The following is a 13052-nucleotide window of genomic DNA, read 5'->3' as shown; positions in this document are numbered from 1 at the left end:
AGCACAAAAGGGGGGGCAGCAGACACAAAATATAGCACTCTCTATCACTCTCTGTCACTATCTCTCTCTATCTCTCTATCTCTCACTATCTATCACTCTATGACACTGCAGCAGCAGCACTGACAGGTATATATATAAAAAAAAAACTCTGCACCCCCAAAAAGTTGCTGATCAGCACAGATATACTGATCAGCACAAAAGGGGGGGCAGCAGACACAAAATATAGCACTCTCTATCACTCTCTGTCACTATCTCTCTCTATCTCTCTATCTCTCACGATCTATCACTCTATGACACTGCAGCAGCAGCACTGACAGGTATATATATAAAAAAAAACTCTGCACCCCCAAAAAGTTGCTGATCAGTTAATTTATACTGATCAGCACAAAAGGGGGGGCAACAGTCAGTTGCACACGCAGCACAGCTGTATATATAAAAAAAAAAAAACCAGCACCCCCAAAAAGTTGCTGATCAGCACAGATATACTGATCAGCACAACAGGGGGGGGCAGCAGACACAAAATATAGCACTCTCTGTCACTATCTCTCTCTATCTCTCTCTATCTCTCTCTATCTCTCTATCTATAACTCTATCACACTGCAGCAGCACAACACAGGAAGTCACAAGAAGTCACAAGATCCAGGAAGCATCCAGCACGCTACAAGCAGTGATCAGGTAAGTATTTGCAAGGATCAGGTCAGTATATCACGGCAGATAGGCACGGTGACCGCACTGCACGCAATTCCAGACCGGAATGGCGTCTGCAGTGCAGTCACCGTTAGTTTAAATCACCCTCCATGGCTGTGATTGGTCCGTCGGTCCGACGGACCAATCACGGCCTTTGGGGGCGGGTGGGGTGAGGTGGGGTGACACCAGTGTCACCCTTACACCCCGTGGTGATTGGTGCTGTACTTTACAGCACCAATCACCACCGATCCCTGTGTCACAGGCGATCGTTATTCGCCGGTACACAGAAAACGCTGTAATTGGCTGTTCACATTTGAACAGCCAATCACAGCGATCGCCGACGGGGGGGAGGCATCGCTGCCCCCCCTGGACATGCTGGGACATGTCTGCTGTCAGGGACAGCAGACATCTCCAAACTGTCACCGCGTCTATAGACGCGGTGACAGTTTAAAGCCATGACGTACATTTATGCCATGCGTCGGGAAGTACATCCCGGCCATGACGTAAATGTACGTCAAATGTCGGGAAGGGGTTAATAAATGTATTGATATTTATGACAACTGCGCTCTTTTCTTCTATGTGAATTATTTGTGCCAAAACGTTAAGTGACACAGAATCACTCAGGAGCAGCAAATTGTCATAAATTATTATTATAAAAAAAAAAAATTTGATATGTATTTTTCATAAAAAACTACTAATTCTAGGTATTTGTGCGCCTGATTTTCCCATCTGTTGATTGCATCGTGTGTCTAAATATATCACACGTTTGCAATATTACAGATTGGATATTGTATTGTAGATTTGCATTATATACAGCATCAAGAAACAGATATGTCAATTGGAATTGGACCACAAACTTCCTCCCACTGTCTACTCATGCTGTCTTCTAGCATCCAATATGAAAAGTAATCATTAATAACAATATAGTGCGGTGTACAAAAATTGGCACGGGCCCAAAGAGTAAATTAAGTAAAAAATGAATGCACAGTAATTTATATAAGCAAAAGTGTGCCCTCTTTTTCACAACTCTTGCATCTTTGTTCATAGTAATATGCATTATTTATATAGATGTGCACATTGTTTCACGTTTTTTTTATCTGGATCTCGTGTTCTGGATTGATCTTATCAAAACCACACTTTCAGGTATTGGATTTGAATCTGTATTTTTTCTTTAAATAAAAAAAACAGCTAAAATCACAGAATGTGTTTTTTTGGGGCTTTTTTTGTTCCTACAGTAATATTAACCTCAATAACATTCATTTACACTCATATCTCTCCTTGCACAAACTGACTCTACATAGGTAAAATGTGCTCCTCATCCTCTGATTTCTCACCCCTTCAGTGTGTAAATCCTCATCCTTACAGTGTATTAATTTGCTCCAGCTGGAATCCACCAGGATTCCACCAGGTCCCTCTGAACCTTCTGGAGGCAATTGCTGTTCTTCCTGGAGGAATTTTTAATTAATTTTGATGAACATCATCTTCTCCACATTTTGTGGAAGCAACCTCCTGAACCGCTCGCTGACCAGGTTCTCGACTGCACTAAAAACTCTTTCGCAGTACACACGAGGGGGTACAGCTCAGGTAATATAAAGCCAGTTTGTGCAAGGACATCCAAATTATCTCTTTTTCCTGCCAGTATAGATATCGACTGTCTGACATGCCAACTTTGATGCTATCACCGATATAATCCTCCACCATTCTTTCAATGGTGACAGCATCATATGCAGTGACAGTAGACTTTTTAGTAAATGTAGACAGTTCCTTCAGTCCGGACTAGATGTCCAAACTTGCTCCTGACTGCCCTGCATCACTGCCAGTGGTTCTGCTATGAAAACGTAGTTTTTATCTTGCAGCCCCAATTGCAGGAGAAAATGGAGGAGCTATTGCCGTGTCATGTTCCGCTTTGAGCTGAAATTTTTCTCACTAGCAGGTCTTTGCACCTCTTCAGACAGATACAAAGTAGGCTTCAAACCTACAAGCACAGTGGTCAAAATGTTGTGGTCTCATTTCAACAGACCAACCAACCTTGAAACCTGGCAAATAGAATGAAAGGCTCCATCCACAGGTCCCACATACTTAGTGGAATTGCTCCATTTTAGCTCCTCCTTCACTTTCTCCAGCTGCTTCTGTAAAAGCCTGATGAGTGAAATTACCGGACTCAAACTGGCAGTGTCTGAACTGACTTCACGTGAGGCAAGTTGGAAGGGTTGGGGAACCTTGCAAAACACAGAAATCATTATCCACGCTGCTTGAGTCAGGTGCATTCCCCCTCCTTTGCCTATTTCATAGGTGGATGTATAGGCTTGATCAGCCTTTTGCTGCTCTTCCATCCTCTGAAGCATATATAGGGTAGAATTTCACCTTATTACTACCTCTTGCTTCAGGTGATGGCAGGGCAGGTTCAAGAGGGTTTGCTGGCACTCCAGTCTTTGACATCCAGTCACAAAATGTCATTTTTTGGGGGTTACCAACAGCAACTGCATGCCCGTGTTATTTTTCAAAAAATTCTGCACCACCAAATTAATTGTGTGAGCAAAACATGGGATGTGCTGAAATTTGCCCAGATGTAATGCTCATGCAATATTGGTGGCCTTGCCATATATCACAAATCCCCAGGAGAGACTAAGCAGACTAAGCCATTGTGCGATGATGTCCCTCAGTTTCTCTAAGAGGTTCTCAGCATTGTGGCTCTTACGGATACACAGCGTAGCCTGCCTAGGAATGAGTTGGCGTTTGTGAGATGCTGTTACTGGTACTGCTGCTGTTGTTGCTGCATATGGCAATAAATCTAACCAGTAGGCTGTCACAGTCATGTAATCCTTAGTTTGTCCTGTTCCACTTGTCCATGTCTGTGGTTAAGTTATATTGGATACAATAGTGTTTTTTGAGGACACTAAGGACAATTTTCCTAGCGTCCCTGTACAGTCTGGGAATCGCTTGCCAAGTGAAATTGTATCTAGATGACATTTGGTATCGAGAACACAGTATGTCCATCAATTGTCTAAACACTGATAACGGATATATGCCGCACATCTAACACCAGCATAGTTGTTATGGCCTAAGTAATCTGCTTTTCAACAGGGTGACTACTGTTATACTTCATCTTCCTCGCAGAGGACTGTTGGACAGTCAATTACTTAAAGTAGTAAAAGTGGTCTTCCGACTTCCTCTCTGGGATGACGGACGACTCACAGCAGCACCAGCAGCAGCATTAGGCATAGCATTCAAGGATCCTCTGGAGGAATTCCGGATAGGAGTCAGTTATGCCAGCGACATGGCCTGCAGGACTACTTGCAGGAAATTGATGATGAGGGAGTTGGTAGGTGCTTGGATACAACAGGAAAAAGTGATTTAGGTGTCACTGGACTGCTTATGTTCTTAGCCAAAATTTCTGAACTTGACAATGACTTATGTGCTTCAGGTGATGCATAAGGGAGGATGTTCCTAGGTGGTTAGCATCCTTACCCCTATTTATTACGCTTTTACACAGACTATATGTGGCAAGACAGTTGAATTTGGGTAGAAATAATTCCAAACCGAAAAGGTGGATTTTTTTAGTATTCTGCGCAGGCATGACCTTTTTCATCCCTCGGCAAACAACTGTCTCCACAACTTCATCCTCAACGCCAGCTACACCAATATCCTCATCCTGGTGTACTTCTACAGTGACATCCTCAATGTTAACATCAGCAACTGGACTGGTGGTGCTCCTCCCAGCACTTGCAGAGGTTGTGCAAATGGTGGAAGGAGCTTCCTCTTCCTGTCCAGTGTTGGGAAGGTCAAGCCTAGACATCGCAAATGCAGACACACTTGAACTCTCCTTGGGGATTTGTGATATCTTTGCAGAATGTGCTTTTACCAGGGCCATAACTAGGGGGGGGGCTGGGGGGGTCACGGGCACCGGGCACTGCATGGAAGGGTTGCTGTCGGGCCAGGCAGCGGGGGTCCAGGGAAGGGCAGTGGGGGTCTGTGGATAGGCAGTGTGGATCCAGGGACGGGCAGCAGGGGTCCATGGACGGGTAGCGTGGGTCCGGGGACGGGCAGCGTGGGTCTGGGGACGGGCGTAGCGGCAGCTGGAAGCAAGCTACGCTATTTGCCCAGCGGGAAGCAGATTTTGAAAAGACTTGCCAGACGCTGATTGTCTGAATTCTCTCAGCCAATCAGCGTACGGCAAGTCTTTTTAATATCAGCAGCGCTTCCCGCCACCAGGCAAATAGCATAGCTTACTACAAGTGAAAGCTGCCTTTATCACAATCAGAAAGTAGAAGTACAAATTATTTGGCAAACAGTGACAGAACCCAATTACAGATGGAGCATGCTCCATCTTTGCAGGGGCTGGCCAGTAATAGGACAGACAGTGGCAACACCCAATTATAGGGCAGATAGTTGCAACACCAAATTATAGGGCAGACAGTGGCAACACCCAATTATAGGGCAGACAGTGGCAGCACAAAAAGGATTTGGCAGACAGTGGCAGCACAAAAATGATTTGGCAGACAGTGGCAGCCCCTAATTATAGGGCAGACAGTGGCAGCACCCAATTATAGGGCTAACAATGGCAGCACCCAATTATAGGACAGACAGTGGCAGCACCCAATTATAGGGCAGACAGTGGCAACACCCAATTATATGACAGATAGTGGCCACACCCAATTATAGGGCAGACAGTGGCAATACCCAACTATAGGGCAGACAGTGGCAGCACAAAAATGATTTGGCAGACAGTGGCAGCACCCAATTATTGGGTTAACAGTGGCAGCACCCAGTTATAGCGCAGACAGTGGCTTCCATCTACATAAGAGACCGAACCATTAGTCATGAACATATGCCAAGGACTTAGCCTTTCCTTGCCACTTTGTGTAATAAATGGCATATTGCCAAGTTTACTTTTCTCATCATATAATTTACATTTTTGGGGGTTATTCATTTTAGCTTCTTAGATTTTACATGCCCTCTTGGACATTGGGCATTAGCCTTAGCCAACGACATTGATAGATTGCATGTCATGACTAATGACAGCAGCTCAAGCACTTGGAAGAGGTTCTTGAGCATTCACTATTTTTCCCTCTAAATCGTTATCCTCCATTTCCCAATCAGAAAGTGACAGCACAAAATTATTTGGCAGACATTGACAGCACCCAATTATAGAGCAGTGACAGCACCCAATTATAGGGCAGACAGTGGCAGCACCCAAAAATAGGGCAGACAGTGGCAGCACCCAATTATAGAGCAGACAGTGGCAGCACCCAATTATAGAGCAGACAGTGGCAGCATAAAAATTATGTAACGCTGTCTTCTGCACTGAGTATGTGTAGGTGCTATCAAGTGCCTCCACCCCAAGATATGGTGTTATAGGGTACGACTATCTGAATATTTAGATGATGATATTAGGGCGAACTTGGGGAATCACCCTCAGACAGATTAAGTAACCCCTAAAGTTACAACTCTTTTACATAACAATAATATCATTGACATAAATAAATACACACATCAGACATAGCTGAGACAAGGGCATCAACCTCCACCAATGTTTTATTTGGCTGGAACATTTGCAGAGTATTCTAGCTTAGTATATTTCAGAGATGCCTCCTTGTAATAAAAATATTATATATTCCTAAGGTAGTATGCTAAAACATATAACACATTTCACTTCAGACACAATGGTAATAGAACAGTTTCCAACTCCAATAAATAAATATATACAGGTTGAGTAACCCTTATCCAAAATGCTCGGGACCAGGAGAATTTTGGATAACAGATTATTCCGTATTTCGGAATATTTTAATATTTCAATGATGTATTTTGAAGTATCTTGCATTTATGCTGTATAAACACATAATATACACACAAATATATTTTATTACCACATAAAATACACACAAATATATTTTATTTGTTCAAAAAACAAGGTTTCAAAACGTGAAACAAAATTTGTGTACTATCTCAGCACTGAATTTGAATACCAAGCAATTATTGTCTTGCACATATATAGTGCCAGTTACATATCATGTCCCCAGTGATACTGTTACAAATGTCCCCAGTGAGTTTTTAGCAAAAAAAATAAAAAATTTCACTTTCTGGAATGACTGGTTTTCGGAATAGATCGGATACGGGATACTCGACCTGTATTAATTAACCTTGAATTATTATTGCACAATAATATAAGTATTTGCAAGTGTATACTAGTTCAAAAAATATAAGCGCTTGGATTATTTTGTAGCATTCCACATATGTGTTGCTGGATTTCCTAAGTCACTACTGTGCCCACCTGAGTCCTGTAAGGTGAGTACGGGAATAATAGGTGTATAACTTCTATGAAGTATTTGTAATCCACCACAGGGTCTCTAATACTAAAGGCAATATTCTCCTCTTTGCAATATTGTATCCTACATGTAGGCTTGTACTGTCATTGACGCTGTCACTCTCTCTTGGGATCAGAATAGTGTTTAGCATGTTAGTAGCTAGAAAGAACTACTCAGTACTGTTATAGATGTGAAGAAAAATGTCACTATCTCAGTGCAATAAGCATACTTTTCTGAGGTAACTTGTGTTTGAAATTGAGCCAAATCCACTTTCTTCCTTGAGTACAATCAGTACAATATAATACTTTACTGCTTAAATCTGGCTCTCCCATTGTGACTGTAATTATCCTTCCTTAGTTAAGTGTCCCATGCAGATAGCTGGTAACAAATGCGCTGTAGACAGATTAGCCCTGAGGTCTGTCAACCAAGAGTCTCTACTGCTGCAGTGTAAAGGGCCCCACACTCAGGGCGATATTAAGTCATTTTCTGAGCGATTTGACATAATTTCTATGAATCGCTCAGAAAATGGCAGAGAATTGCTGTGTGTGTGGCACACACAGCAATTCAAAGCGCGTCCCCGCCACATCGAATCGGGCCGCAATTAATAACAGACAGGCTGGTCAATTCAGAGCACTCGTTTAGAAAATCGCCAGCATAGCAGGCAGTGAGTGGGCTTTCTGAGTGAGTGCTCTGAATCTCACCTGCCTTTCCGTCCGTCCACCTCTGGCAGGCTGGTCTGTCATCTGGGACACCTCTAGCCACGTCCCCGGCCGGTGCACCATCCACGCAGCACCCCTCGGCTCTGGACTCACTCTCTGTGGGCACCGCTCCATTCTGCTGCTACCCGGCACCATTGCGCTCTGAACCACTACCCAGAACCAGCCCCAGCACGGCGGAGGTGAGGAGGAAGAGGCCAAGTTGAAGCAGTGCCCACAGCGTGTGCCTGGCCTGGAAGTACCGCACGGCGCTCCACACGTCGGCACCGAGGTCCCCCAGGAAGGCGAAGGTTCCCTGACATCAGAAACTGTGAGTTTGCAGGAGAGCTGGGCACAACTATCACCTCGCCCGCTGCCTGCCCACTGCCCGCTCTGTGGTGAGGATGTGGGTATCTCACCTGTCTTTCCGCCTCCCGCTGTCCACCCGCCCGCCTGCGCCCCAGTATCAGTGTGTATGTATATGTATATATACATACACATATATATTGCTATAGCTCTTTGCTGTTGGTGATTTTTTCTTATTACTTAAGACCAGTGAGTGCCGCTCACCCCCCCCCCCCCCGGATTCCTGGGACTGTATCCTGTGTATATATATATATATATATATATATATATATATATATATATATATATATATATATATATATATATATATATGGGTTGGGATCATTTGGTCTATTGCATTATGGTAGAAAGTCATTAGGTCGAATCCATTAGGTCGACATGCAAAAAGGTCGACATGATTCTAGGTTGACATGGGAAAAGGTCGACATGATTCTAGGTCGAAAGGTCATTAGTTCGACAGGTCATTAGTTCGACAAGGTCATTAGTTCGACATTGTCTATGTCGACATTCACAAGGTCGACATGGGGTTTTTCACTGTTTTTTTACCTGAATGTCAACACAGTCGACATGGACACAGTTTAAAGTGCACTGCATCCCCTCGCATCGCTCGCTGCGCTCGCGATGCGTCGGGCACGGTGCCTCGCTACGCTCGGCACACTATTTTATTCTCCCACCACGCCCTAGTGGATGGTAGGGCATGAAATACCGCCTGTCGGCACATGTTGGCTCAAAAAACAGTGAAAAACTCCATGTCGACCTTGTGAATGTCGACATAGACAATGTCGAACTAATGACCTTGTCGAACTAATGACCTGTCGAACTAATGACCTTTCGAACTAGAATCATGTCGACCTTTTCCCATGTCGACCTAGAGTCATGTCGACCTTTTAGCATGTCGACCTAATGGATTCGACCTAATGACTTTCTACCATAATGCAGTAGACCAAATGACCGCATCCCATATATATATATACACACACAATATACATATATATATATATATATACATACATATATATGTGTATATATATATATATATGTGTGTGTGTGTGTGTGTGTGTGTGTGTATGTGTGTATATATATATATATATATATATATATATATATATATATATATATATATATATATATATATATATATATATAGTGTCCAGTATAACCAGCACTCCCAGGTGGATAAGGGTTAACTGACCCGGTGCCCTCCTTGATGAACTTTGCATTTATTTTGAATGCTATATGGATGAGGCGGCACTCTCGGCTTTTGGTGCAAAAAAACAGTGATTTATTTGTCACAACCTGACATGTTTCGGACACTCACGTCCGTCCTCAGCGATCCCTAAGGACAGACGTGAGTGTCCGAAACATGTCGGGTTGTGACAAATAAATCACAGTTTTTTTGCACCAAAAGCAGAGAGTGCCGCCTCATCCATACAGCATACAGTATATATATATATATATATATATATATATATATATATATCAGTGCAGTTTGATGGCATGTGTGGCTGTGACAGATTTGAAATCTCCCGTGCTAAATCTCCCATTATGAATCTCTGACACAAATCTCTCTGTATGTGGCTCATTGTCTGAAATGAGCCACAAGAGTGAAATCTCTTGTGCTGAATCTCCCGTTATGTATCTCTGGCACACATCTCTGCGTATGTAGGGCCCTTAACTTACTTCTCTCTCTGTGCGCAGCAGTCTCTGTCAGTGTTTCACGGTCACTGTAAATTAGCTTTCTGTAGTTGTGCACAACTTGGTGCATGAATAACCATCTTTATCTCTGGCAAAGGCTTGGGAAACATTACTGTAGGAGGCTGTCCCTCCCCTTGTACTATCCCCTTCTGCAATGTATCTCCTATGTGACTCCAGGTGTCACTTGTCACTCAACGTCAAGCTGCACCTTTTCGGCCTAATATGGGACTCTGAGGGTGGTATAACTCACCACTCTCCCTCTCCTGTCCCTCTGTCCAGCATCCTCCAATGAGTTCTCATATTAAGTGCTGCCTACTTTATCCTGGCTCCTCCATCTTCTATTCTGAGCAAACTGACTAGCCAGATTTAGCTCCATCTGCAGGCACACAGGAATGCCTCACCTTTCTCCCAGTGAGATTACAGGTCTCTGTCCCTCACTTACAGGTACCTCACAGCTCTCCCTCTTAAACTCAGGACAGTCTTTTCATAGAGTCCTCCCAGGTACCTCATCCTGTACTCTCTTTTCTCTTTCCCTCTGCCCCTTCTCCTCTGACAGGGCAAATCACTCCCTGCTGTATATCACTACGCCCTCTCTTCAACTGTCAGCAACATCTGTGAACTGTGTATATAGCATCCAACAATTAAGTCCACTGCCATCGATGAAATCGGACATATACAGTGTCACCAACAAACCAAAATATATATATATATAAACATTTTAAAAAAACATAGCCATACAGAACACTACATTTAGTTAGTTCATATATTTACTGGTATTTAACATAGGGTATGAGTTTTGAATACAGGCATTTTACCCAGGGGTTACAATTATGTGGAAGACCTTGGCAGCACCTAATTAAAGGGCAGACATTGGCAGCACCTACTTATAGGGCAGTCAGTGGCAGAACCCAGTTATAGGGCAGACAGTGGCAGCACCCAGCAGTTATAGGGCAAACAGTGGCAGCACACAATTAAATGGCAGACAGGGCACCCCAGACTGATAGAACAGAGCAGACAAGGCGCCCTGGAGTAAAACAGCAGACACATCAAGGACCCACCCGATGCCATCACCCACAGACAGAGGTCCGTCTCATACACACTCCTACCATTCTGGACTGAAGATGGCGCTGACTGGCAGGGATTTAAACAGTTTCCAAAACCCGCGAGAATCTAACAGCGAGATTATGACTTTTTCAGGGAACTGACTCGGATCCCACCTCAGATGGTGAGGTTCGGGGGGGGGGGGGGGGGCTCTGTTCTAGGAGATCCGAACCCGCTAATCCCTAATAATATATGCTTCTCATGTAACCCATCTTTATATTTCTGCATTTTACCACACTGACTCAGGAAGTTCTACTTCCTATATAAAACCCTCACAGGAAACGTTAGTAGGAGAGACAAAAGCCTGATATCTCATCTATGCTGATAAATTCACTCAGACATATACAGTAGTATCTTCAATCTCATGTGCCCAATGCAGAGAGGGAGTTACTGTATTTTCCACAATTATGCTTTGGACATAAATGAGCTGCTGGTGACATTCCTATAACAATATCCAGAAGGATGCACTAAAATTGTTATGGTTTAACTCTTCTTTGCTGTAGAAGTCTGCATATTGCATTGTTTTCTTAATCTGATTAGCGTTATATCACTTAAATGGTGCTGCAATTGTAAATATTTTAATGCATGGTGTTATAAAATGTGCTATTCACTAAATTTGTTCGTCACATCATACAGCATTTTACTGTAAATATAGACAGCAGTTTAATAGTAAAATACTCCCATGATCTATAGACCACTGAAATAAACACATGGTATATTGTCTGCTACAGAACACCATGTGACAGGCGCTTGTCATGTGATGGACATGCAATGCAGACACACGAAGTAATATGCAGCAGGAGACTCTCACAGATCACTAACAATATACGGTCATTGGAAAGACGCTGACATCCATGTTACAGTGACTAGCCCCGCCCAAAAGCAAGCGCATATATCACCTATACATAACCTTGCCATGTCATTTTGTTGTGGAGGAAATGGTACCCTCACATATAATTACTAAATATACTGAGTATATCAGTAAAGTTACTGAATACGGGTCAGGGATAGCTGCCACAATGTAATAAAGCCAGGTAATCAAATCAGTGACACTAGACAAGGCTATGGCATCACATTTGGCATACAATGACAAACATTTCCAAAATCCCCGCAGACAGCAGCCTATCATGCACAGTCACGCAATGCACAGTCACAGTCAAGCCTGACAGTGGTACTTACCTCAGTGCCACCCTGACACTACAGTCTCCTTGACTGCTCATGATGCTGAATCTGTGCCTCTCAGGGTGCCCCCTCTATACCACTGGAGCTCCCAGGATGGGAAGGTGGCATCGCGTGTAGTTTCATCATCCTAACCCGCCAACAGGGGCGGTTGGCTAACCCTCGTCCTTGGCAATTTTCCCCCAAAATTAGGGCAGCATCAGCTGCAGAATCAGTTCCAGAACAATAGGTAAGACAGAAGGGTAGCAGAAGCCAATTGCAAAGCAGGGTTGCATTGCCCGCCCACAGGTAAGGAACCGCCACTCACAGCATCATGGGCGGAGTTTGGGCATTTAAATAGGGTTTTTAAGTCTTTGGATGAAAGTCTGTGTGATGATTAGAGGGGAGAAAAGTAGAAGATAGATAGGAGAAAAAGAGGAGTAGGACGGAGACACGAACAAATGTTGCGGTCAGGCGGGAGCAGATGTTTGCCTGATGTAGTGATTGCACGGGAGTGGAGGAAGCTATAACGCAGGAGTACAGTATATATGTGGGGGAGGGATACACTGTAAGATCGGAATAGATGCAAACACAGGATGTGCTAATTACAAACCCATTTTAACCCTTTCCCATTTGTGGTCACCACTTTACATGCATTGGCTAATGTGGAGTAATCTAATGCCAACAGTGCAATCGATAAGTAGGTACAACTGATATTATTACATACAGTATGCGTGTGTTGTAGACAATAATGATCATAAGAATTTTTTTTATTACTATTCTTGTTTATTTATATGTTGACACAAGGATTCCGCAGCGCATAACAATACATAAATGAGCAAAAACAGGAAAATAATGATTTAGTGCAGTGGTGTCAAACTCATAGCCCTCCATCTGTTGTGGAACTACACATCCCAGCATGCCCTGCCACAGTTTTAGCAATCCATTATATGAGATCTGTGGTAGTGCATGCTGGGATGTGTAGTTCCACAACAGCTGGAGGACAATGAGTTTGACACCACTGATATAGGAGGTTATTCTGATC

At 43.4% G+C, this 13052-nt stretch overlaps 1 protein-coding gene across 6 annotated transcripts in view; it reads right to left on the bottom strand.

Annotated features, from left to right (window-relative positions):
• The window catches only part of KIF21B (kinesin family member 21B), a 714596-nt gene extending 702190 nt beyond the window's left edge, over positions 1-12406 (bottom strand). The window contains exon 1 of one of the 6 annotated variants that reach the window (XM_083173198.1): positions 12029-12406. In XM_083173198.1, the coding sequence (XP_083029324.1) occupies positions 12029-12069 (41 nt within the window). In that variant the 5' untranslated portion in view covers positions 12070-12406. Of the gene's footprint in view, positions 1-9733; positions 10095-10149; positions 10275-12028 lie in introns of those variants that run through there. The other 5 variants (XM_083173196.1, XM_083173200.1, XM_083173201.1 and 2 more) reach the window with 5 other exon arrangements.
• Between the last annotated feature and the right edge of the window lie 646 nt (positions 12407-13052).

This window comes from Crinia signifera, chromosome 2 (assembly GCF_055691185.1).
Source record: "Crinia signifera chromosome 2, ASM5569118v1, whole genome shotgun sequence".
Classification (NCBI taxonomy): domain Eukaryota; kingdom Metazoa; phylum Chordata; class Amphibia; order Anura; family Myobatrachidae; genus Crinia; species Crinia signifera.
Note: the sequence above shows the minus strand (reverse complement) of the source record. Positions and strands in the feature narration are given on the sequence as shown.